Source organism: Vanessa atalanta, chromosome 25, assembly GCF_905147765.1.
Source record: "Vanessa atalanta chromosome 25, ilVanAtal1.2, whole genome shotgun sequence".
Taxonomy (NCBI): Eukaryota; Metazoa; Arthropoda; class Insecta; order Lepidoptera; family Nymphalidae; genus Vanessa; species Vanessa atalanta.
In genome coordinates, this window is record NC_061895.1 from 7,773,074 (window position 1) to 7,800,743 (window position 27,670).

The following is a 27,670-nucleotide window of genomic DNA, read 5'->3' on the forward strand; positions in this document are numbered from 1 at the left end:
ACAAACATCATTCAACCATTGCCAAGATATGCTTGAAACACGTATTATTTTATTTAACGCGATGTTTGTTTAATAGTTTTTTTTTAATAATGGGTAAACAGGATAAACGTGGGAGCTGTATCTATCTATTGCGACAAGTAAGGCTTTTTTTTTTAAATCGTACGTAGTTTTAGTGTAGGATTAAATGTCAAAGGTTCAAGTGATTTAAGTATATTTTTATTATTTTTTAAATAAATTATAAATTAAAATAGTAAAGTTATAGCGATTGAACAAATTTAGTGGATTTTAATTTTGAAAATATTTATGCAATTTGTCTTATTTGGTAAAAAGGGAACTAACAGCTATTATTCGGTTTTTATGTGAGTGCAAAAATTTTTAACGTAAGTAATGTTAAAAAGAAAAAGTATACTTAAAATATTGAATACAATAGTAATAAATCTGGTTTGTCTTGTGTCGAGAAATGCGTGATATGTTTCGGAAAACATTTATTCCATCATTATGGAGCTAGGTCATTTCTTTATAATCTTAAATATGTGTCAACATTTATAAATTGACCGCAAACGCACTGAGTTTCTTCCACCAGTTCTCTTCAGGTCTGGGTATTTTCATTTCCGCTTTAATCTCTTGTAGTGATTGATCTGACAATCTTTAAGTAAAGGTATTGCTTCTATAATATTGACTAAAATAATTTCATTTGATTTGATTTGATCGACTTTACATACAAAGGAACAAAAAAAGTTATAAAAACAACTTCGTTTAATTTTCAATAAATAAGATCACACGTATTGAAATTTAGTCTTAGTTCGTATTTGTAGTCTGTGAAGAATGGCAACATTTTTTTATAAGATAACAGTCGTCCAAGTTGTATTTTGTATTTGACGGACTTTTTTTATGTTTTACTTTTCGCTATTGTACCGTCTGTGGAATTTATTTTGTGAAAATGGACAGAAGTTTGTAACTAGAATAAAAGGAATCGCAGGATTTTTGATTTGACCAATGAGCGCGCGCGGTGCTTGATTTGACCAATAAGCGCTCGGGGTGCTTGAGATAAACCTCATATGGCATTAACTCGTTTCCCAAAAGGAAATTTTAATTTTAATGTTAATTATTCAGATACTAGACGTAATATGCGGCTACTGTAAGGCTCACTTGCTATCTTTTCTATCTGTGAGATATCTTCTGTCTTCTTCGTTGTCGTGCACATTTAATCTATCAAATAGATAAGCTGTGTGCTCAAATACATGTTAAGATAAATCTATTTTTATTAAATTTTAGGTTATAATTAATAAATTTTTCGCGCCATGTGTGATTGAAATGAAGGTTTTACCCTTTTTATGTCAAAAGTGTTTTATAGACGTTAGATAAATAAACACACCTATGTAAATACCATTATTATTAACCTAAATCCTATTAATAAACTAAATTCGATTAATAAGAAATAAATTCGACACATTGACTGATTTGAATACGAAATTAAAATTTTACTTTTATCAAGATCCAGGAAGTATCGTTTTAAAAACTGAATTCTAGTAAACTCTTATATGAAGATGTTGATCCAAACCAAAATGAAATTTAAAAAACAAATCGTCATAACTTTTGTGTAATAAATTATTTTAGTAAAAACTATTATTTGATAGTCTCTTGAAAATAGATGGTATAGAACATAGATGGAGCTGGGATAGTCAAATGGTTAGACTCCTTGAACCTTAACCGAATAAGTATATCAAATATTTGACAGGCTCTACTGTATATCAATATGTTTAAATTGTTTTAATAATTAATCTCTTGCTCGTCGACATTGCAACTTGCCTCGTGTTCTTGTGTTGCCTCTATATTTCCCATTCATTGAAGTATCGTGGTAGAATAAGTTTATCAAAAGAAGTCCAGCAGTGAGAAGTATATAGACAACTGCCTTTCTTTAACACTTGTTGAAGTTCAGGCAAGCAACATTATATACTTATTGTTAATTGTATTTATTTAATGTTGTCATAGATTTTCGCGATTATTACACATTGAAATAAAACTAGTTTTTAACGGATTTAATCGCGTATATTAATTATTTTAACATCCCGACGTTTCGAGCACTTTGCAGTGTTCGATTAAATCCGTTAAAAACTAGTTTTATTTCAATGTATTTATTTAATTGACATAAAAGAGAAACTGTTGAGTTTCTTACCGGTTTTTCACCACCACCACCAAACCAGCTACCAGCAGTACGTTTAGTGCAGTTCTGTAAATATCGATTCAAAACAATTCTTGCAAGAGCCTACTCGAATAAAGTATATTTTGATTTTGGATTATTAATTAATAGTTTGAGTATATATTGAAAATAGCTATGTTAAAAACAAAATTATTACAGGAAGCCGCGACAGGCTCCTAATTAGTTATAAATATGTCACAAAGATTTCCCTTTTCGATACAAGTTGCAAATATACAATGATATTGATTTCGATAAGATTCTCTCAATCTTGACACTGACATCCTTGTTGTTATCAATTTAGAAACAAAATACATTCAATATTAATGACCTTGTAATCGTGCAAGATATCGATGTTAACCTATAATCGATAATTGTACATGTAAAAGTCAATAAATAGAAGTGAGATGTGTGAAGCAACTTCTTAGGCGGCGAGTCAAATTTGAAGGACGCGTGTCGTTTGACATTTCGTTGACATATATTTAAAGAGTTTAATTGTATTATTTTTAATTTTATGCCTCTTTTATATGTGATTGAAAAATAAACCTCTTTTTTGTACAAATATGCTTAATATTTGAATGTGTGAATTAATAGAAATATTAAAATAATATCATCTTCTAAAGGGGTGTTTAATTAATAGTTCTCAGATCTGTTATCACGTATAGATAGACTATTTTAATCGAAGTAGGAATAAAGATAAACATGCTTCAATTTACGTATTTCACGCGATTTGCCTATAACTCAGATATATTGTGTATTACTGAGAGTTTATGATTAATATATCTTTATTTAAAATACAACACTATTATACTTATCTAGTAGTATGCACTTCAAAATTCCGATAACAGTTTCGTCGACGTTTAAAACAGTTGAGGAATCCAATTGCTATAACACAGACAGAATTCTTCCAGAATTAATGGAAAGGAATAATATTATAAGTGTTTTACTTTTTCAAAGAGGGTGTCTATAGAAAACTTTGCGTGCATATAAAATATATTACTAACGTATTAGTGATCATTTTAAAAATAACGAAATACTTCCATATTTTAATATATATACTTATTTTTTTTTCATGGAATTTAATTTTAATGTAAAAATTTTCAAAAAATATGATTGACGTGATAACAATGAAAAAATACAGATAAAATATACCTATATATAATAAACAATTACACATTTTAAGTTACTAGCACGTAGCACAGATAACAAAATATTCTTTGATCATAAATATCCTAATCTGTGACGTTAATATAATTCTGCAGTGCAAAAACGTTTATCCGGTTTTAATGCAGGTCTAATTCTAAAACATTTTAGAGATAAAATATATAATATAATACTATCTATAAGTTTTTTATCGTTGATATGTAATATTTCCTTATTCAAATATATAAATAATTTGTTTCAAAAAACAATCACCTTTATTTTTAAATTGGGTCCATTTAAACCACAAGGACCGTTTCCAAAAGATTCAGAAAGTAACCGATCTTTTTCGGCCTACTATTATTCATAAATAAATAAGGCAAGCATAAATATTCCAAGACCATGGTTATGTTATTCTAATATTTTAAACAAACCGTATTGCCGCTTCTGTTGGTTATTAGCAGACCGTCAAAACAAATCGTACTTCTTTACATGGGTTACCGTTGTTTCCATTAGAAGCAATTTTACGCAAACTATACTTGACGACGAAAAATTTTTTTTGTGAGAAATCTTTACCCTTCCGAAGGGCCCAACAAATTTTTATACCAATATTTATACAAATTTTGAACCAGGAAACAATCTTCTCTATCTTTATGTGTATATCTTATAGTGTTTGTTTCTAATATATAATAAATAATTTATTTTTGAAACGGTGATCACTTTTTTCCCCAAGAAGTGTAATCTATACTTATATGCGAAAGTAACTCTGTCTTGACGTTTAAACCGCTGAACCGATTTAGATAAAGTTTCATATGGAGATAGTTTGAGTGCCGGGGAAGGGCTAATCGTTTTAAATTTTTTTTACCTTACCTACAATTGTAAAATTCTTATTAAATAAAAATTCACGGACATAACGTTGGCCTTGTGTCTGAACTCTCTCTGGTCGTATTGGGTTGCCCTACCATCAGAGAGTATCCGACTTTGTTAATAAATTTGATAATGATTAAGACCTATTTAGCTATCACGTAATATTCAAATAAAGAGTAAATAGACGTAAATAGTTTTTTTATCAATTAGAATGAAAGCCTGTTACTCTTTTATCTGAAAACTTTAAAATTACGATTCAAAAGTTCTATAATGACCTACTAAAATATTATGATATAACAGACATTTAGCACAATTGCACGTTTTAAAAATCCACACTACATAGACCTAACGTGCAACGTGCCACGATACGACGTCATAACCGGTATATGTAACTCTCTTAGTTACTGTACATACGCAAAGATTTAAATCGTTGTATATGCGCACGAATGTTAACCATTACTATTGAAACGTTGAGCTCATAATTATCTTGAGATAATATGTATCTTTCAGTCTTAAATATGTATATTATAATCGACCATTTGCAAAAACATTTAAAAGAAATATTGACGGACACTGATTAACTAACTTTTAGTTATATACCAACAAAATATGAAGTTCATCAAGAATGCAACTGACAGTTCAAATTTTTACCACCCTGACAAACCAAGATGGATGCCCTTTTCTTTTACGTCTGAAGGTGACGTCACTTTTAGATCAAGTAATTTTTCGTTCAAGAAATAATTAAATATTATTTAAATAACAAATATAAAGGCATACATTTCTTTAATGTAGTTATATTTTTAACTCTTATATCGAAATCGCACATTTTCTACCTAATAGTTTACTTTTAAAATGTTAATAATATAATGGTTTCCTTCTTAATTATAGATTGTTAATCTTACGATCACGTATGATAAGATTCGTATCGAGTTGTGTCAAGGCCACAATAGGTGTATCTATATTTGCTGATTATTAAAACAGTGACGATTGGGAATTATTAAAATTAATCTACATTACATTGATATCCTAATTAAGGATAGTTTTATAAACACACTCTTATTTAGACAGAGCCGTCCCAAGCTATGCTGGGGCCCTTTTGCTAGATATTTTTTGGTTTAATTTGGTAAATTGTTGGTTCTTCGGGGCTCTCTCAGGATGTTCTTTTAAAAAACACTCATCTAACACGATCATAAGTTCTTAGGAAGTGATATGCAATATTGACTGTAATAAATTGAACGTATTATAATAATACGTATCATAATAGCATATCACCATGTAATCGGTACAACATTTCTCAAGTGAGACACGAAGTGAAACAGAATAGTTCTGCTGTTTCTTGCAATTCTTTTACTTATCACGTAACTCTTGGTGATTGAATAGTGTAGTGTCTAATATAGTTTAGTGTAGACTAATATTTATGTAAGTATTTAAAAATATAAATAAATATATATTATATCATCATGAAGAATGTTGATTTTATATATATATTAATGACAGGAGAAGTGAAATAATACCAAGGAAGTAACAGTAAACGTCCTACTGGTGGACAAAAGCTGCCAATTCTGTTGAAGGAATTTCAGCCTGCATTTGTAGGTTTTCATATGATGTTTTTGACGCCAAGGATAACACAAATAATATTAAACTTAAATTAAGCACATCTTTATACAGCGTTGTTTGTCTTGTTGCCATTGGACCATCTCTATATAATTATGACGATTAATATTCCAAATCTTGTCACGATAAATTATTTTGAAATGTTTAATAGGGCCCTATCCTTCATTTATCACATATTCTACAGAGTGAGCCAGTATAACTACAGGCACAAGGGACATAACAACTTTGTTCCCAAGCATTAACGATATAAAGGGCGGTAGTAAGCACTTACGATCAGTCATAAATAAAATTACCTTCGGATCTGTCCCTCCAAAAAAGTGGTAACGACAAATACATGTTATCGATAGCCTTTTAAAAGAGTAAATTGTTTTTTTCCAGTGTTTCCTTACGGCGAGCGTGGCTATCAACATAATTGCCCACGGCTGTGTCATCGGTTTCTCTGCCATTCTCATCCCAAGTTTGCGGCGCCCTGAATCTCATATCCAGGTCACGACCAGTGAAGAGTCATGGATAGGTAAGCAATATGTATATATATGAATTATATTTCTAAATAGCGTATCGAGACACAAAAGCTCTCAGCTAGTTCCGCTAACGTCCACAAAATAGAAACAGCTAGTCGGGCACCCTATCCGTATTTAGTGGAATCAATGAATAAATTTATTTGTTCAAATATTACACCAACATTAAGTCCCCACTTTATTCATTTCAACAAATTATTATTTATTTAGTGTTGATAGTATTAACGTATTTCTCAATTGACTAAATAACGTATTGCTTACGTGTCTGTCCAATTACAGGGTTTGTTATTATAGTACAATTCAATTAAAATTCTGCCTAGAAATCAACAAATACTAAGTCCACGCTTTTTATCTCTAATATAATCGTGTATTGAGTAATATGCTTTATTTATCAATATTTTTTGACATAAGCTTTGTTTTTTTAATTAGGTATTATTATTAAGTATGTGTTATTCAATATAACAACAAATACAAGAGATAAAACATCCCATACAACATACTTGGTAGTATTTTAACGGTGGAAAAAAGTGGTGTACCTTTCTTTTGATGCCGCTATCTAATGGCAAAGATAACCACTTAACTTATGAGTTCGTCAATTTTTAAGAATTCCTCGTATACTCTTAACAAAGACCTTATTGTACGTCACGAAATTTATAGTAGCTGCTGATATAAAGGATAAAATTATTTATAGAAAACAGAAACGTCACCATGTCCAGAGCTTAGATAATATTGTGCACAAAAATTATTATCATTTTATTACGAAAATAATGAAAATAATGTATTAGTGTTAACCTAAATATATAAAAAGATATATGAACATGTATAAATATATTTTTTTTTTATTTCAGCATCCGTTATCGGCTTTGCTTTGATCGTGGGCAACTTCATCATCACGCCTCTCATGGATACCCTGGGAAGAAAACGGTCACACCTTCTCACTATACTACCTGTTTTATCCGGATGGTTTCTGCTCCTCATGGTAAACAGTGTCGCTGGTCTGATCACAGCGAGATTCCTTCAAGGAGTATCAATGGGTATGCTGGGACCTTTAGGGTCAATTATTATTGGAGAAATGACTGACCCTAAGAGCCGAGGAGCATTTTTAACAAGTGTTTCGCTTTCGTTGACAATTGGAGTAATGTTCTCACACGGAATGGGTACTTACGTTAGTTGGGAACAGAACGCTTTGATATGTTCTTTCATCACTTTTACCAGTCTTCTGCTGATAATATACAACCCTGAGTCTCCATCCTGGTTGATATCCAAGGGAAGAATTAAGGAAGGTGAGGAAGTTTTCTTTTGGCTAAGAGGTCGTGGACCAGACCAGGAATCTGAATTCGAGAACATGGTAGCCGCTCAAAGAATGCAGCGTAAATCCAGCGTAATTGACCAAGAACTACCACTGAAAGTTAAAGCTAAGAGATTCTTCGCCTATTTGAGGGCAACATCAAGAAAGCCAGAATTCTATAAACCAATAATCATCATGTTTCTATTATACACCATGTTCCAATTTGCTGGAATCAATGTGATCAGCTCCTACGCCATGGATATCATTCACAAAGTCGTTGGACCTGATGCGAACGCCAAGTTTTTAATGGTAATGTTAGACATCGAAAGACTAATTTGCAATATACTTGCAGTTTTCCTCATGAAGACCTTAAAGAGGAGAACTCTTCTATTTTCTAGTGGTGCAATTTGTGTGTTTTCGTATATAGGTAAGAGTTGTTACGTTTACGCGAAACAAAATGATATGTTACCATTCGATAACCAGTGGATACCGATTGCGTTAATCGGTTTGTACATGTGTTCCCTAACCGTTGGAATATCGTCTATACCGTTTGCGATATCAGGAGAAATTTTCCCATTAGAATACAGGGGATTGGGCGGTGGGATCAGCGTTTTAGCTTTATCCCTTAATTTTTTCATTGCGGTCAAAAGTTTTCCAGTTTTAAATAATGCTGTAGGACTGCCCATAACGTATTTGATGTACGCTGGAGTCGTTGTGTTATGTCTGTCGATTATATACTTTATGATGCCGGAGACCAAGGACAGGACTCTCCAAGAGATCGAGGACAGCTTCCGAGGGCTGTCACCGAGAGATATAAAGAGTGCTGAACCCCTGAACAGCTTAAATAACGGTGAGATGCGTAGATGCAGTTCGCATATACTGTATTGATCAAATAAAGACTGACGGCGTGCAGTGATTAGAGACTTTACTGTGTAATAAAGATTAATTTATGTTATCGTACGTTTATTTACCGTAGTAAATATTAATCTCAAGATACTTATGTTATTTAAATAAAAATCTGTTGCATTTATTGCATTTTTATTGCATTTTAACATCACGGAAATTTTGTAATAACGTCAATGGATCCATGTTTCAGCGTATATGGCAATAAATTAAATTATAGTCGTCATAAGATAGTCCTCCTAACTACGGGGCCAGCTGCTTAGAGCTGGAAGGCGTCTCCTAAATATTCCATTCGCCCATTCAACCTTCTTCGACCTTCTCTAAATCTAGAATTCGATCTTTTTCACTTACTTCCACCTTTCCTGTTTTGTCTTTAACTCCCTTAAAGTAACTTTCTATTTCGTATAGAGTTTTACCTTTAGTCTCAGGAAGGAGATAGAATAAGAAAATACCACAAATGGCTATGCTCACTCCATACACGCAAAATGTTCCTTTAACTCCAATCTGTCTGAACGATGTGGGCGCAGTTTTCACCACCACGAAAAACATTATGGAAAGGAACATACCGGAAATTCCGCTTCCGAGTGATCGATACGCCAGGGGAAATATTTCTCCAGCGATTGCCCAGGGTATGGGCAGTATACCCAATGTTTTTCCAAAAATGTAAAAGAGTGTGGGTACTACCGGCGTCCATTTATATTCGTCAGCTATATATCCAAAATCTCTTAAATATAAAAGAAGAGAAGTCAACAACAATGAAGCTACGCTTATGTAAATTCCTAAGAAAAGCACAGTGCGTCGATTGAGCTTGTTGACGACGATGCACGCCAACACTGCCGTAGCGAATCTCACAACATCGACCATGAGCATGCTCGTGTAAGATTCTATGGTACCATCTGTTACTTCCGCCATCATCGGCACCGTATACGATGGTACCACAGTCATTCCAGATATCTGGAAGAGTACGAACATGAACATCATTATAACAGTTGGCTTGTAAAACTCCGGCTTCATAATTATTTCAGAATACGTTTTGAATTTTGATATTTTTGGTGTTTGAATGTCCTTATGTTTTTGGCTGTTCATGAGAACTTCTAATTCCTTCTCAGCGTCATCATCTTGTCCTCTTAACCATCGAAATGATTTACGGCATTCACTGAACCTGCCTTTTGTCGCGAGGAATGGTGGTGTTTCAGGTGATAACGAGATTAAGACGAGAGATATGGCATAAAAAGAACCACAGGCCAGAGCTGCTGATCTCCAATAGAGGATGGTACCGAAGATGTGAGCAACCAGCATACCGGTTGCGAATGAAAACGCGATGGTTGCAAGGAAAGCTCCTCTGTGTTTCGGGGCAGAGTACTCAGCGATGGAAACAGGGGCGGCGGCTGCTTGGATGCCCATGCCGAAACCCTGTAATAAGTAATACTGAATTAAAATGGGACGCTTATTACTAATATGATATGACAGTTTTAGGAAGTCCAATGTTAAGTTTAAGTAAATAGTTTTGTCTACATTCTAAAAGACGAAACTCATATATATACTTTGGTGGTAGGGCTTTGTGTAAGCCCGTCTGGGTAGGTACCACCCACTCATCAGATATTCTACCGCCAAACAGCAGTCCTCACTAATGTTGTGTTTCGGTTTAAAGGGTGAGTGAGCCAGTGTAACTACAGGCACAAGGAACGTAACATCTTAGTTCCCAAAGTTAGTGGCGCATTGGCGGTGTAAGGAATGGTTAATATTTCTTACACCGCCATTGTCTATGGGCGGCGGTGACTACTTACCATCAGGTGGCCCATTTGCTCGTCCGCCTATCGATAACATAAAAAAAGTCTTTAATTATAATTATTCTATTAAGGATATGTAATATGTATATAAAAATCTTAATAGCTACTGTACTAATCACGATAGTTTGAAATAGTGACAAGAAGGCTAGCAGTATTTCCAAGTTCAATCGTAATTTAATGCTCGGGGCGAACAATGAACCGGCTCCAGCGTTGATTAATATGTTGGTCATCGGCATGAGCGATTTGGTATTCAAATGTGTATATTTTAATCGACTATAAATAACATGATTTTTTTTCCGCGGCTTACAGTTGAGTGAACTGGCAGATGTCGTCACATACGGAGGATAAAGTGGTAAATCCCCTTCTCTTTCTTTTATATTTATTTAAACTTAATTTGTGATTTTTTTTTAAATAACGCTGATTTTTTATTTACAATTTTATTTCTTGTAATTTAATGAAGATGAATAATATCAAATGAATTATTTTAACCTGAATTGAAAGTTAATTTTTTTTTTGGTAGAGATCTCAATATTAATTTATGGTATCACTATATAGTACAAAACAAAGTCGCTTCCGTCTGTCTCTCCCTATGTATGCTTAGATCTTTAAAATTCGAAATTTGAAGCAGTTCTTTCTAATAGATAGAGTGATTCAACGGGAAGGTTTATATGTATAATACATGCATAATATAGTAGAGAAACACTGATAATTTTAGAGGTTTCTAATGTGATTTCGTAAATAAACACATTTTGCAAACGCTGGCTGAACCCTAAGAGATAAATCAAAATAATGTGCTACAGCATTGTACACCTTAAAAGATCTACAAAAAAGTCCAGGATGATATACGTCTATCTCTTAGGGATAACCCACATTAAACATTTTTTATCTTTTACTTTTTACGAAAAATAGTGGATTATTTACGAAGCGATTTAAAGCAATACAGCATTAATTCTTATACAATTAGATACCTTAAATACATTGTGCATTTAATATAGATATACATGGCCCTGAACTGACATCACAATCAATCAGCATTGCACCCGTGCGAAGCCGGGACGGGTCGCTAGTTCATTTTTTGTTTTAAAAAGGAATTATTGTTAAACGTTAAAATTAAATTAATTGTAAGAAGTGCAGTAGAATAGTTTGAATTAAAATGTCACTTAAACGAATAACTGTTGCTGTTACTCGCAGTGCATAATATAGAGGAACTAACAGAGGCGTCCAGGAATAGATCTGAGGTTGGTTAATATTTACCTCTGTCAATTCAACTCAAACTCAACTCAAATTCCTTTATTCAACATAGAAGCTTTACAGTTTCTTATTGATGGTCAAATTAAACACCCTGACCAGAGAAGAACCGGCGAAAGAAACTCAGCGGGTCTTTTCTTTTTTTCTCAAATTAATTACATACATAATTGTATATGAATGGAAACAGCAAACCAAACAAAACAAAATTTGATTGACTACAAGTACGACTATATTTTTTTAACGGGGATTTTTTTAACGGGGGCCCAGCTGTGTAGTAAACAGTCTGTACATCATAATATTATGATAAACATGATATGATTTACACTAATGGTGATGTAATGTTCGCTAGTATTATTTCATTTGACAACGAGAGATAATGAACGAACATAGGTTGTAATGTCAAGGTTAAATACTTATTAATTAGAAACATAACTCATTACCATAATTTCCTTCAAGAACTAAGTTTATTTTTGTCTTTGATGTTTTCTTTTTTGGACTAGACACTAGTCAGAGTCAGTGTTCCTACACGCACAAGGGACATAACATCTTAGTTTTTTAATCTTCCAATTCGTTTATAAAGATTCCATATTGAATATTACAAATCATTCGAGCTTGATTTGGCGCGATATCATTGGTCGATATCAAAGTTTTTTTTTGTCTTAAATCCTCTATTTAGAATATGCTATCCGTATCCGTAATGACACGCGTTATATCTTTTAAGGAATACGTTTAAAAAAAGTAATATGTTTAAAAAAACGTTTTAAGATTAAAATATCGTTTAATGAGAGAGAAAAGAGAGTTGGCGAAGAGAGTGAGAGAAAGAGAACTATATATTCGACAAGTTTCTTCATCTTATCAAATCGAATGTACTTAATTCCAAAACTTTACAATAAAGTATTTGACACCAAAAATTGTCTCGTCCATGCTTCAACTCTACAACTGTTTTTAAAAGCGTGAAGATACGGCTTCTATCACTTGTTTGTGGTGGATAAAACACTCATTATTCAGAGTAAAGTAATATTTACCTCACTCAAAATAGCCGATGATACCCGTACTTTTTTATTGCTAATCGCAGCAGAACACTTAGGTTTAAATATTTGAATATGAACTGTAGACGATCGATCCATTTTAAACATGATTTCATTAGTATTATAAATACAACCGTCAGTTTGTAGATTGTAACAGTCTCGTTCGATGACTAGACCCATGAAATGAAATACGCGAAGTATAATCTGTCCTGGAATAGGCCTCTGGATTTCCGTCTGCTGGATTTTTTGACGTTCCACATTGCCGAAATATATTATCGCTTTTCTTTGATTATACATTCCTATACCATCAATTTCTGTGTTTTCAATTTGCCGGACATGCCGAGACTTAAACTTTTTTGTTGATATTTTTCATGTTCCAAGTCTTTAAATCGACACAATATACTTTATACTTTGTACCGGCCGCCGCAATTAATTTTCACAACGTATTTGTAATTGGGAACACGAGCTCGAATAGTTTATACGAGTCACCGATGTCAATTGATATTCCCGTCCGTGTAAATAAATAAATCGATTCGTGGTTTTGTCTTACATAATATTATATAACTTGAATCTTTAATCATTTGTTTGGTAGTTGGTTTATAGTACGCTAGTATAATATTACATGGTACAAGGAAGGAGTTCAAAACATTATCTATTCCATGCGAGCAACTTAAAACTGTAAATAGTTCTTGGATAATATATCTTTATTTATAATACAGCACTATTCCGCTCAGCTACTTGTATCGTTTTTATATTTACATTCAAAGTGGAGAGTACAACTCCGACGATATTCAAAACGCCATTATTCCACGAATTTATAATGTTTGTTTAAGATTATATTCAAGATTTCGACAAATAATATTATGTCGTTCAATGTCAAAATTAACCTTAGACTTATCGTAATATTTATTTGGGGTTAAGAACTAGTTGATACTCTCATACTTTAGAGAGCGTGTTCGATTGTCGTTTGAGGACAGGAAGATGTTTCGCAAAGAAATATTTTTAGCAATGTGGTCAAGTTTTTTATGTGATAGATGGCAAACGAGGAGGCTCATCTGATGGAAAGTGACTACCACCGCCCATTGACATCTGCAACACCTGTCTTACAAGTGCGTTGTCGGCTTTTAATCCCAAAGACTACTGATCTTGTGGAACACTTACAACCAACTTGAATATTGTACGATAATAAAATACTGTACCATTTACTTTGCACGAACGAAATTTAGATAAAAGAGAAAATCAAATATCGCCACTGAACTACTTCTGGAAGCTGTATATAACATCCTGATTAAAGCGTTTTATCTTTATAATAAAACTTCATTCATTTTTTAAAACAAATTTGATACTATAACAGTTAAGAATTTTAATATTCCAGCAGTGATCTGTAACACCTTTCTTCGTATCATACTCATCATATTCTCAAAAATAATAAAAAAAGTAATGATTGACCGTTAAATTATTTACCTGCAAGGACCTGCTCATCAGTAACGCTGTAGGACCCTTGGCGGCCACCAGCAAAGCCCATCCAGCGAGGGCGGGAAGAGTGCTCAGCTGGTTAGTAAGACGACGTCCCAACTTCTGCAGACAGAACGGTGCCACGATGATGCCTGAGATGAGAGCTAGGCCTAGGATTGATGCTGAAATGTTAAATAAAGAGCTATTTAATATTTTGGTACTTATATGGCTTAGTTCAAGTCCGTCTGTGTACCACCCACTTATTTAAAACTAAAATCAAAATATTCTTTACTGAAGTAGGCTCACAAAATTTAATCCTCTACCTCCAGTACATATTCATGTTACATATTCTGCTGCCAAGCAGTAATATTGTTGTATTTCAGTTGTTAGTGTGAGTGATTCAGTTTTTTCCAAGATTGAAGATGTGCTTAATATTTCTTACGGGCCAATGGCTATAGACAGTGGTAACAATTACAAATACTATGAGGTGGCCGATCAATTCTTCCCTCTACATATTTTTTTAAATCTGTACTTAATATTATAAATGTGAAAGTTACTCTGTCTGTCTGTCGCTCTTTCACTGCCAAACCAATGAACCGAATTTGATGAAATTTGATATGTAGCAGACTTGAACTCCAAGGAAGGACTACGTTTTTTGCTCAACACGTGACAATCAACCCCTACAAGGCGAGCGAAGCCGAGGGCGACATCTAATAACAAATATTTTTATCCGATGACAGGTTAACATTTTATAATAATCCTGTAAAATTATGAATGATGAACTTGTGAGAGCCGAATTGAATAAAGTATGTTTTGACTTCAATTCAAAGTTATAATTGAACAAAGGATAGAGGATAGAAAATTTTTCTTTTTTTCTCTAAGCCTAACATAGAAGCTGAATGGTGCACCTATTTGGGACACCGTCATTTTTTTTTTGTTTATTTTTATTATTTAAATTTTGTTTTTTTTTTTTTTTGTTTTTTTCCTGTTCAATTGTTTTTGTTACTTTAGTTGTATATAGTTTTATAATGTTGTAATGTTTTTTATTTTTTTATTGTCTGCTCTGTACTGTTTTGTCCTAAATAAAGTTATTCTTATTCTTATTCTAAATAAATAATTCCAAGTCATCAAACAGTATCTCGCCGTGATTACAAACAATTTCAATCGTTACGATGTACGTGTAACGTAATAACAGTTATTTAAACATAAATCGGTATCCTTCGTGAATTCGAGACATGATCGTAATTATACTGATCACGTTGATTCAAATATACTACGTATGTATTAACTCGTTGGTGTAGTGGCTTGGCTTGTGATCATACTGATGATGTGTTCATACCCAAAGTTCCTGGGTATAAACCTCAGGCCGGCCAACCAAGTCTGCAAAATTCTAGTTTCCGGGTTATTACTGACAATTTCTCGCGAGAAAAAACTATTAATTAGCGCTCGACATCTGCAGCCTGTTCCGCTAGCCTATGGAGTCAAACACAAAAAAGTGCTTTTGCGAAATGGGGTTTACTTACTATAATTTTTTAATCTTTTTTAGATCCGAAAAGATACTTTACGGTAAATATATTTATATTTACCGAAAAGTATCTTTAGCGTTTCGTCAACTGACGAAATTAAGTACGTGGTAATTTTAAATAGATAGGTCGGATTTAATTATATATGGAAGTATGGATGATAAGGATCTGTATACGTGTTCTATCGACTGGAATTCTAATATAGATATTCCGTAACAGGCCCTCCAGGTAAGTAATATAATAAATTGTTTTTTATATTTGTAATATTGATGACCAAACTTACCGATCCATGACTCATGCTCTGGAGTCAGATGTACAGCTGAGTCTGGTTGACGTAACTGTTGCAACAGGACTCCAGGGTAAGCGATATTGGCGCCAGTGCCGATCATGTATAACACGATACCGCTTACGGCCAATAGCTGATAAAGAATTCTTGGAAATTATTATCATGAACAGCAAAGACTTTTTTTTTAAAAAGTCTCGTATTAGAGACAAAAATCCTATGTCAAAAGTTTAAGATATTTTATAAATCCAAATTAAAATTTTTGTTTATCACCAAATTATATTCTATCAGTATAAAATACCAATGTGCTTCAATATTTATTTTGAATGTTTTGCGTTCCTGAACCATTCGTCCGATTATGATGAAACTTTGGTGAATTGTTTTGAATATGTTTGTCCTTCAATATAGACGTCTTATGTACTAATAAGGGTACTTATTAGCGTGCGACGCTGGGTGCTAGTTACTAAATAAATAATATATCGAAATAATATAAGACCTGTCTCAGAAATGGCGAAACCCGTTGTTTCGTAAACACCGCGCTATCTGTCATTGTAACCCCGTATTTCTCTGACATTTTATCTTGAATGTGTTCTGCATGTCACGTCGACGATATTTGTGAAATATCTGAAAAGATAGTATATAGTTATGGTATAAAAAACAATTTACTTGTATAAATGAACTAGTTTCCATCCATGGTTTTGCCGTGTAAGGGGAGAGGGGTGGGGGTAGGTGTTAGGTACCTTCGTGTATGTATGTATGATCGGTTAAAACGTGGAAACGTAAGGAACTAAAGAGAGAGATATCGTGGCTCACCCAGTGGGAACGAATTTGATTTCGCTAAATAAACGACAAACACAATTAAATAACGTTTGATAATAATTCAATTACAATTACAATAAAATTGTTATTTAAAATCCCGTTTGAATTAAAACAATAACAAAAAATAATATTATATAAAACTGTGTAAGAAAGAAAGAGACGGAGAGAAAAAGAGGGAGGATAAGGCCGTGGATGGGGCATAACGGTTTTCCCTACATGACGATATCTGCCAGATCACTCTACTGTAAGCCGTGTAACAGGAATTCGTTCCAATAAATAAATACTTATTACATTATGATACGTAATAAAAATTAAATAAGAAACGACTAACAATAATATATTTTCATTTGAAAAACACAAAACCATTTGTCTGTGTAAGTTTATATTTGTATACAATTCAGTAAAATGACAATTTAAAACTCGTAAAAACCTTGTGCAAAAAATAATTTGATTTCAAGGTTTTTTTTTGTTTTAATCTTCGAATTTACGAAATGGCAAATGTTTGAGGATGTACAAATGCGAATTTACTCCGGAAATATTGTATAGTTTTAATACGTTTAAAAATATTGCTTATTTAAAAAAGACCCGATCGAAACCTATACACAGTTATAGATCGTTAAAATTAAGGTTTTTTTTTAATCAACAGCATATATCCGCAAAATTCGTATAATTGAGATATAATGATATTAAATCCATAAAATTAAATGAGATGACAGTTCAACAGGCGGCCATGTTTTACGTTTACGGGTGCGTTCAGAAAGTGTGTTCCAAATAATAATTTCTTGCAGGGATACGGTAACTTATTGACATTAAATTATAGAATATAGTTTAACTTATTCTACCCGAGCGAAGCCGGGTTTTCACCTTGCTTTGAATATTATGATGATGTAATTAGTAATTACGCCTTTTTTTATAACAGGAAGAAACACATCTGGCCCAGCACAGCAAACTGTGGTTTTTATTTTGCTTCTTGTAATTGTGAAAATGTTTATAAGTAACTAGGTGTCACCGCGACTCCTCTCGGGTTTTAGGGACTGGTCGTCAGGTGTTAGGTACTTACACATTTTTTATAGCGTCCTAGCCTATGCCCTTCCTTGGGGTTCAAGCTTTGCCTATGCTAAATTTCAGCAAATTCTGCTCAGTGGTTTGGCTGTGAAAGCGTAACAGACATTTAGCGTAACTTTCGCATTTATAATATTAGTATAGATTACGCTATTTCTTTTAATCATGTGCTTTGTTAAAATCTTAAGCGGATTTCAAGAAAATAAAACTATTTTTATTGTTATTTAAACGTCGGGTTAAAAAAAACGAATAACTTACACTTTTAAAAAATTATTTATAGAAGTGTTTTACTGACGTAAAGAGGCTTGCTTTAATAGTATCGTACAATATCTAAATAACTTGTTTTAATAGAGAACTTATAATTAAGATAATTATATAAGGTCGCTTTACTATGTGCCATTATTAAATACCGCCTGTATGTATGTATGTATTTATTTTATTATTTTCCGGAAGAATTACTTAAAGAAACACTAAGTACTTCTTTTATTAAACATTAGGTAATAATCTAATATATGTTTCGTTAAGTATTTTGTAAAGTAATGCATATACAATACTTTGTAATTAAGTAAATATATAGTAAACGCCTGTAAATGACCACTACTGGTCTAAGGCTTCCCCTCCGTTTGGGAAAAAGCTTTGGCGCTATTCCATGCTGTTCCGATGCGGTTTAGTGGATACACACATGCGGAATTCCTCACGATTTATAAACAAAAATAGAGTACATGAAAATTATTTGGTTTTGTTTGGCTTGCATGGGCTTGAATCCACGTGTAAATATGCGGTATTTTATTATAGATTCATTTAAAATGTATTCTTCCTTAATAAAGGACCACAACCAAAGTTCATTTCCGGTCAGTCACCTTAAGAATTTTACAAAGGCTTGAACTTCTGTACCGTTCGTACTTTACTTAAGTCTTATATAAATATAATAAAACTGTAATCGATTGTCTGTATGTATATCGTTATATATGTTATTATTAGTTTGTGATTAAATTAAAACAATTCAGACTAAAAAAAGGAGTCTGACAATAATCGTCTTAACCGATGGGCATTTTGGTTGATACCTGGTTCTTGCCTCTAAGGTAAATTCGGGTAGAAATCTAAGCTATTTTATTATTTTTTATTGTAAACTGTTATTGATGACAATAAAAAATACGAGTGTATAATCACTCTGAGTTTACATCCAGGATTAAAGTATTCCTTTCATAACAAGCGGTTGAGTCAAATCTAGTCAGATTAAACGGCGGCGATAATTTCACAGTTTTTTCGAAATTCGCAGCGGTTATGCTTCCGTGCTTCGGAACGCATGTAAAGCCGACGATTCAGCGACAAAAATTTCTCCAGTCTTGTCGGAATTTTCTGCACTTAGAGCTAGGATGGATCTGCACTATGAGCCGAGATGGCCCAGTGGTTTGAACGCGTGCATCTTAACCGATGATTTCGGGTTCAAACCCAGGCAGGCACCACTGAATTTTCATGTGCTTAATTTGTGTTTATAATTCATCTCGTGCTCGGCGGTGAAGGAAAACATCGTGAGGAAACCTGCATGTGTCTAATTTCAACGAAATTCTGCCACATGTGTATTCCGCCAACCCGCATTGGAGCAGCGTGGTGGAATATGCTCCAAACCTTCTCCTCAAAGGAGAGGAGGCCATTATCCCAGCAGTGGGACATTTACGGGCTGCTAATGCTAAAAGAGCTAGGAAATAGAGAATGTACCTACTATTATATATTTAAACCTTTAAGATCCGACCATCGACTCAATATAAATATCATTCATTATTTTATCCATATGTCTGTTCCATAGTAAAGTTACTGAAGTTTTCTTTCAAAAGTTCTTCAAATTTCCTTCCTTCTTTGGTATTTATAAAAAAATGTCTCGTTTTTATCATATGTTACATATAAAGACCTCTAGCATTCACCAAACAAGTCGTGCGGCATTGCACAGAACTGGTTTCCTTGGACATTCATTCAAATCCTACAGTCAAGGCTAGGGGATTACATGTGTGAATTATTTATATTATAATGTTGAGGTCGAATTAATGTAAATATTTAACTAAATTATGTGATAAATATCACTATAAGGAATCTTATTTTAAGTCGCTCTTTTATCGTGAGATATTTTGAATTACAAATGATCTAGCGACAATTAAATGAGATATATTTTTTATTTAATTTAAATTTAAAGGTGGTTATTGTTTGTCTGAAAATAGACTAAGTGTAACGGGTTTAATTTAAGACATTTTGTCTCCCAAAGGATAATGACATGCTTCAGATATTACATCAGAATAGCTGGTAGAATATTCGTATAATTGAGATATAATTATATTAAATCCATAAAATTCAATGAGATAACAGTTCTAACTATTCAGTTGGAAATCAAGATAGACTCTCTAAATGGTCAAAGTTCTTCGAGTGATTCGTCTTTGGTTGTAACGGTAACCGTTGCTGCTTGTGATTCCTTATATGTAACAGTCGTCCATCGATTTAAAATAAAAGGAGAATTGTACTTCTGAATTTCTATTTTTTAGTGTATTCATTATTACACCAAAATACTAGTCAGAAAATGTTCACATGGGTTTAGTCATTAATAGCTAAGGATTTTATTTAACATAATTATTTTCTCAAATTAATTGACTTAATTATTGACTAAATACTCATATTCATCTAAATTTAAACATCAATCTTCCACAATTATAGGAAAACGACTTCCATGAATTCAAGTTTCCTGTAAATTGTTCGTGCGAACAATCTAAATGTATGTAAGTATTAGTTAATAACTACGACTTGATCTGCGTCGCACACAACGGTGGTATTTTTGAAAACATTGCATATTCTTTCATACGACGTAATCTCTTCTGACCGCCTGTTGTGTTAGCTTATGAGGTATATACCCCGATAAGATCACGATTATATCAAGCAATTCACAGTAAAAGCCCAAATTTAGGAAGATGATATGAAATCTCTCATAATTCGAAAAACATGTAAAATTTTTGGTCGAGTTTCTGATTAATTTTTTGTGGTTGTGTAAGATTACCGTTTGATAGATTAGCTTGTCTTAGAGATAGTCTGCCACAACCAAATTAGGAGGACAAAGTTATTTTCCTATACTTAGTCTTGATTGACGATCAGCGTACAGCTAAAAGTACAAGTTCGTAATCTAAAAATCTGAAATTTGGAATAATGGTTTATTTCAAAAAAACATTTTTATTTAAACTTTAAGAAGAGTTGTCGTAATTACTCTGTGTAATTTTACCCGTCCGAAGTCAGGACAGGCCGCTAGTATAAATAATGCTTAAAGTATTTACTTACTGCTCTATTAATTTTTACATGATGCGCACAAACAAGCAAGATAGTCAAGATTTTATTTATATAGATGAACATTAACTATAATTGTTGCCATCATAAATCACACGATTATTATCTCGATCAGATAGCGTACGAAGTTAATTTATAGATGTTTTTTATGGCGCTGGCAACACGGAAATGACATGTATTTTTTAGTACACGGCTATTAAAGAAATTGTTGAAATAATTGGTTTCATTTTATTTCTAATATGCAGCCTTAGTTTGTGTATTCGAAACAAAAGTAGTTTTTAATGAACTAAAGATTATATAGATCCAATTAATATTAGAGTATTTTTTTTATTATATAAGGAAGACCGACAAGTTAGTGGCGAGCGGTTACCTTTTCATTCTTGATCTGATCGTCCTTTTACTGCAAGAAGTATACACTAGTCCCACCATGGGTATCTAAATTATTATATTCCTTGTGCCTGTAATTACACTGGATCACTCTGAGCATATATAAATATACTATAATCGTTTTTATGTGTAGAATTATTGACAAGGTTCTAGTATTCACTTATCAGTTATCACCACCGATTGACTCTCTTATGCCGTCATGTCTAAGTTGCCGGTAGGAAAAAATCTCGACAAGCTTTTATATAATATAAAATTGTAAAATGTAACAAAGTTATGGGTTGTATTTAATTTAGATTTTTAGATCATTTGAATAAAAACGGTTTCTACTATTAATTGATATAATAATGTAATACAAATTATTCATAAAATATATATGATGTATGTTAGTCTTTCCCACGAATCCCTTATTAAGAATATTTTGATTCGATGAAAAATACATTGCCTTTAATTTTCCAATTCATACCTCAAAATCCAAAATGATATTACTTTTATTTACTTTATATAGTCACTATTAGGTCATATGATCTACGGTCGCAAAATGACTACCTACCAAAATGTTTAACTCCAGAAAATACAATGAAGTTTCTTTGACAAATTTTCGGGTTCTTCAGATCAGGGTATTTTCGGTTCCAATGCGGTGGTAGTTTTAACTTTGCCTATCAATAAGTAAGTTAAATGACTACTACATAAATTAAAGTTTCCTTTAGGCCATCTTTCGTACGTAACCCTAAAACCGTTAATAAATATCTAAATATCGATGACACTTTGTAAGTATCTCATTTCTATTTATCTGAGCGATCAATGTGATCTTAAACAAATAAATTGATGACGATTTCCTGTTCCGCCATCTTAGCACAACGCAAAAAGTAAAATGGAGGTCGTATAATTAAACAGTAAATTGCTTAAACTTGTTTAAATAATATAATGACAGTTTTTACCGTGCAGTTTTAAGCAAATTCAACGACCATATACAGCCACCATTATTGTCTACGGATATGTGACTTTGAATGTCATAATTAAAGAGGAAGGGGGATCTGTCATGTTTCAGGAAGATATATCCATAGACATATAAATAAAATAAAGTGGTCACAACAAACCCAAGATTGCACAGATATAGCAGATGCATAGCTTAAAATATAGACGAATGCACATATTGTTTATAACAGAAAAATAAACTTTAATAGATTTAACTTATAGACAACGCTAAAAGAAGAAATTGTGTACAAAATTATACTAATATTATTAATGCGAAACTCTGTCTGTCTGTTCTTCTTTCACGGTCAAACCACTGAACCGAATTTGATGAAATTTGATGATTCTTAGTGGAAGGGCTTTGTCCAAGCTCGTTTGGGTAGGTACCACCCACTTATCAGATATTCTACCGCCAAACAGAAGTACTCAGTATTGTTGTATTCCGGTTAGTAGGGTGAGTGAGTCAGTGTAACTACAGGCACAAGGGACCTAACATCTTAGTTCCCAAGGTTGGTGGCGCATTGGTGATGTAAGGAATGGTTAATATTTCTTACAACGCCATTGTCTGCGGGCGGTGGTGACCACTTACCATCAGGTGGACCATTTGCTCGTCCGCCGATATCATAAAAAAAAAACTTTGCAACTGATGACCAACCCCAAAAACGCGACCGAGCCGCGGGACATCAAATAAAAAAAATACTCAAACTTTACTTAAAAATTAATTTCAAGTATAAGTTTTGCTTGCGACAATGAGTAAGTTTCATATCTTTATATAATTATCATGGAAGTCACAGGAAACGATCATAAATCCTCGTACGATAGTCGGCCAAAGTATAGTGTAGTTTTTAATGGCGTTCTTGTCATTAGATTTAAATAGTCAGTAGTGTCTAACGCTACTGATCCCGAGGTCCTGGGTTTGATCAAACTAGGATGGGTTCGGTTAAGGCATTGGGCGGTTTAAAAACAGTTGTCAGTTTTTTGTCATGAAATTCTTAATATCAGCTCGAGGTTTAGTAATTGTAGGAATATAAATTCCTTTGCTTCAAAAATCATGTAAAGTCGATGCGCTAGAACTAAATACTCTGATCTGATCTCTGATTATAAGAGTGAAGGAATAGACGGCATCACTTTTGCTGATAGCTTGAACAATCGACATAATTCAATTTATTGCGTTTTTCAGTTTATCGTGTTCAGATAGACGGACAGACAGATGTGACAGGCCCTTGGTTTTATAATCAGTAGTGATCATTTAAAATATCATTCGAAGTCGATCATTTTACATCATGAGCTCCATTATACGTGACATTATTGTAAACTCTTAAACACAGTATTGTCGTTTTACGCACAAGTAGCGCAGTTATAACAAAGTAATTATCTATCTATTAGTTAAAAAGATAAGGTCTCGTGCAAGCCCAGCTGGGTAGGTACCATCAACTCATCTCACATTCTACCGCAAAATAGCAATACTTATTATTATTGTCTTCCAGTTTGAAGATTGGACACATCTTAACTTCCGAAGTTTGTGGCGCATTGGTATGTTGTAAGGAATGGTTAATATAACAGTGCCAATGTTAATGATTTGTGGTGACTACTTACCATCAGGTTGCCCATTTGCCCGTACGCCTAACTATAGAATAATTAAAAAAAAAACACATACGCTGACTGTTTGGATTCTAACAGAGAATTTCGCATGGCAAGGACATGTTTTGGAAGTAATACCAAGTTTGGAATAATAAAGACCAGATTTCCTCTTAAGGAGAAGGTCTGGAGTCAATCCAACCACGCTGTTTAAGTATGTGAATACGTATCATCAGACACATGCAGGCTTCACTGCTGAGCAAGAAATGAATCTTATACGTGTTTTATGCAACTGTAAACACAGTGGAGTTTATTACAATTGTTTGGACCAATGACAACACTACACTTGTTGGTACGACTTGGTGCGAATCCATCTGGAGGTATCACCCACTCATCAAATCTGATAATAGTAACTATTCTTGTGTTCCGTTTTGAAGGGTTATTAAGCCAGTTTGACTAGTCACAACGCACATAACACTTAAGTGCCCAAGTTGGTGGCGCATTGGCGATTTAAGAGATCTCATAGTTTTGGTATTAATAAGGAACCAAATTTTATTAGCCGTGTGATTTTTAAATAGTTGCATTCATAAAAATCTGTCAGATTAAGTTCATTAAGAAACTTTCGAAGACTACAACATTAATTGAATATAGATTGACAAGCCATACAGCAACTTGTCAAATTAAGTTTTATTAAGGCTGATTGGTATACGAGTTGATTATCGATGTGAAAGTTGCCGAGTCGATCCTGACTAGATCTAATCTCGTACTGATTCCTGTTACACCCTTACGGTCCAATGTAATATATTTATCGATGTAATTTATAATAGATGCGGGCCGAGTAATGTAAATTGTCGACCCCACCTATGTTCCTGACATTAGTCATTATTACAAGTTGCTTAAAATTTTAAAAATATTGGGATCGTTTTATGATACTATGTCCTTTGTGTCTGTAATAACACCGGCTCACTAGTAAAGTATAGTAATACATTTGATAAAATTACTAGTGAGAATAATTACTAAAACAGTGAAATAAATGTTTTCCTGAAATATCGGTGTGTGATTTAGCAGGACCAAATGTTTGACGTGTTTAAAGTACTTAAGTTCGACACTGTTAACTTCCTGAGTCTGGGCAATGGGCATCAGTAACGACTGAAAATCCATAATTAAAACTCATTAAATTTAGTTAAATACTAAATTAACGAGACATTAATCAATGGAATCAAATTAAAAGCAGATATTCGATAGTTTGATACACTTCCTAGAATAAAATTTCAAAGAGACAAAATAATTAAAGCCGACACTTTTATTTCCTCGAGTCACTTTAAAATGTATTGAACTCATTCTTATCTAATTAGTATTAAAAATTGAAATTAACACTTTTTATTCTCTTAAATAAACTTCACTCTTCGATAAGATGCCTTTTTGTAACAATTAGGTACATACATGGCAAAATAGAATTCAGTATACAATACAAATATCGCTAATTGACGTAAAATAACAATATGTATTTAAAATTTATATAATGTTGTGTTATAAGGATATCTAACAATGGTATTGGAATAACTCATTCATTTGTGGGAATTTCATATCACAATGCGGATAGCACAGATTATATCAACTTCCTACATACTCACATATTAAACAAAAATATTAGGCAAAAGTAAAAAAAAAGCAATAAAAATAATCTTGACCGTTAAAGATTTGTAACTTCACTGAATTTAATATGAAAATAAAATTTATAATTTCATTCGTAAACCGTTCTAAAGTTAACAACCGGAAAGATTAGAAATAATACTTACGTTTCCTTATTTCTTTTTTATTAAAAAAAAAACATCTACACTCAACAATATTCGCGAATGAAAACACGATTTAAAATATTTAAATATGGAATGGTCCAAGGGACCCGTCGTTACCGACCGCCGTGGACACACTGACGACCACACACGTTCTTCATGGTGTGCGTGAACTTGCATAAAAAAATCCAAAGCGCTTATTACATGTGGGTTCTGTACAATTCAATATATTTTGATTTTTAAGATATGTTTTGCCACAGTTTTTTCCAGAAAAAATCATGAATGCTTCCAATGATATTATGTATTTATTTAATGAGTTAAGGTTAAGTTGTTTATTTTACATTTGTGTCTCTATAGATATTATGTTGTCTGTGCCTTTGGTATATACCAAAATTATCGTTAATTTGTTTGTGTTATTTTACTATGCCCACATTTTTTTTTCCAGGCAGCATAACAATTTAATTGTTTAGGATAAACTGATTTTTATGTTAATTAAATATTAGATTCTCATGACACTTACCAGTAACTCTATTGAGTTATTAGTGAATTTAAAGGTTTGTAGCATGATTTTATTACATACAGCTGGTTTGACGTAATGACGAATTAATAAAAAAAAATTAAGGTTATACGATGATATATAATCTGTTTTACTACAGATATTTAAACAAATATTACTATTTAATAAGTACCTACCGCACTAAGTGATATCTGTGCACGTATTTGGCGCTTATACATAATATAACACGTCCCACGTGTTATTTCTTGCATGTTACAAATCTTGTTATCAAAAGGTTAAATATCACTGTTATGTATTTCGATAAAGCGTAATATTGACCAATATTACGCTATATAAATTAAATATATAATAATAACAAATACGCAAAGTTACATATAATCAATATAAATATATTATATACATTTTTTATGGCGTTTTATTTTTTTTATATCTCATGATATAATATTTAGTTTTTCATGTTCTTATGAGGTTTTATCTAAAAATCTAAAATATGAATTTTTTTGATTAATTCTAAAAATATAAATTTTTTGCTATGCTATATAATTTTGGTCACAAATATAACAATAGTAATCTATGACTAACCACCTAGATATCAGTTATATTTATACTTTTGACTATATGTTATAAAAAGGGTCATCGACGTACGGGACCTTAAAACTGTTTCGTATTATTATTTGTACGAAATCGCGAACCGCGATAGCCAGTGACGGTTTATTCGATGAACTAGCGTTTGTGTTGAAATTAAAATCATTCACGTTCGAATTTTGAACACGAAATATTTTGAATGAATTGCTTGGCTTTTTATTCTTAATAAGTCGAACTATTTGCAATTATTTTTATAAAAATAAAGTTTAGCCGTTAAATATAATTATAATGAGTGACTGGTACCCAGATGGGTTCGCACAAAGCCCTACCACCAAGTAATAACGTAATAATATTATAATGAATTTGAGAAAGCAACACGCACACAATGATTTATTTCATAACGTATTAGATACATTATGAACATTAAGAAATTATTGATTGGTAATAAAGATAAAAAAGGAAAACATTTTTGCAATTGTTTTTTTATAAAACACACATACATAGGTACATATATTATGTAAATACATATATTCTATTCCAACCATAAGAGACAATCCAAATAAACAATATTTGACGGCAAATTGACGCGATATCTTTGGTCGAGAGCTTGATTAATCTATGATATTCACTATGGATTTGCGAAAAAATTGCGTTTTGAACGTCGACAAAACTGTTATCGGAATTTTTGATGTAAAATCGAAGTGGAAATAAGTAGTTAAGTGTATTAGTATTATAAATAAAGATTATTTATTCACCATAAACTCTCAGTAGTGCACAATATAGCT

The 27,670-nt window shown here is 32.7% G+C and overlaps 2 protein-coding genes across 2 annotated transcripts; one reads left to right on the plus strand and one right to left on the minus strand.

The window, feature by feature from the left end:
• LOC125073703 (facilitated trehalose transporter Tret1-like) lies at positions 1-8,652 on the plus strand. The gene is made up of 3 exons (XM_047684678.1): positions 1-137; positions 6,197-6,332; positions 7,185-8,652. The coding sequence occupies exons 1-3, from the start codon at positions 90-92 to the stop codon at positions 8,510-8,512; spliced, it is 1,512 nt and encodes a 503-aa protein (XP_047540634.1). The 5' UTR covers positions 1-89; the 3' UTR covers positions 8,513-8,652.
• On the minus strand, positions 8,646-25,919 carry LOC125073704 (facilitated trehalose transporter Tret1-like). Its single transcript, XM_047684679.1, has 5 exons — positions 25,790-25,919; positions 16,351-16,478; positions 15,855-15,990; positions 14,058-14,230; positions 8,646-9,940 (listed from the first exon to the last, which is right to left on the minus strand). The coding sequence occupies exons 2-5, from the start codon at positions 16,426-16,428 to the stop codon at positions 8,828-8,830; spliced, it is 1,500 nt and encodes a 499-aa protein (XP_047540635.1). The 5' UTR covers positions 16,429-16,478; positions 25,790-25,919; the 3' UTR covers positions 8,646-8,827.
• Positions 25,920-27,670: the final 1,751 nt, after the last annotated feature.

Coding starts and splice junctions, on each gene's coding strand:
- LOC125073703 (XM_047684678.1), top strand. CDS start 90: ATGGGTAAACAGGATAAACGTGGGAGCTGTATCTATCTATTGCGACAA. Junction 138..6,196: donor GTATCTATCTATTGCGACAA/GTAAGGCTTTTT, acceptor GTTTTTTTCCAG/TGTTTCCTTACGGCGAGCGT. Junction 6,333..7,184: donor CAGTGAAGAGTCATGGATAG/GTAAGCAATATG, acceptor TTTTTATTTCAG/CATCCGTTATCGGCTTTGCT.
- LOC125073704 (XM_047684679.1), bottom strand. CDS start 16,428: ATGTCAGAGAAATACGGGGTTACAATGACAGATAGCGCGGTGTTTACG. Junction 15,991..16,350: donor TTTCGCCATTTCTGAGACAG/GTCTTATATTAT, acceptor ATTCTTTATCAG/CTATTGGCCGTAAGCGGTAT. Junction 14,231..15,854: donor AGAGCATGAGTCATGGATCG/GTAAGTTTGGTC, acceptor TTAACATTTCAG/CATCAATCCTAGGCCTAGCT.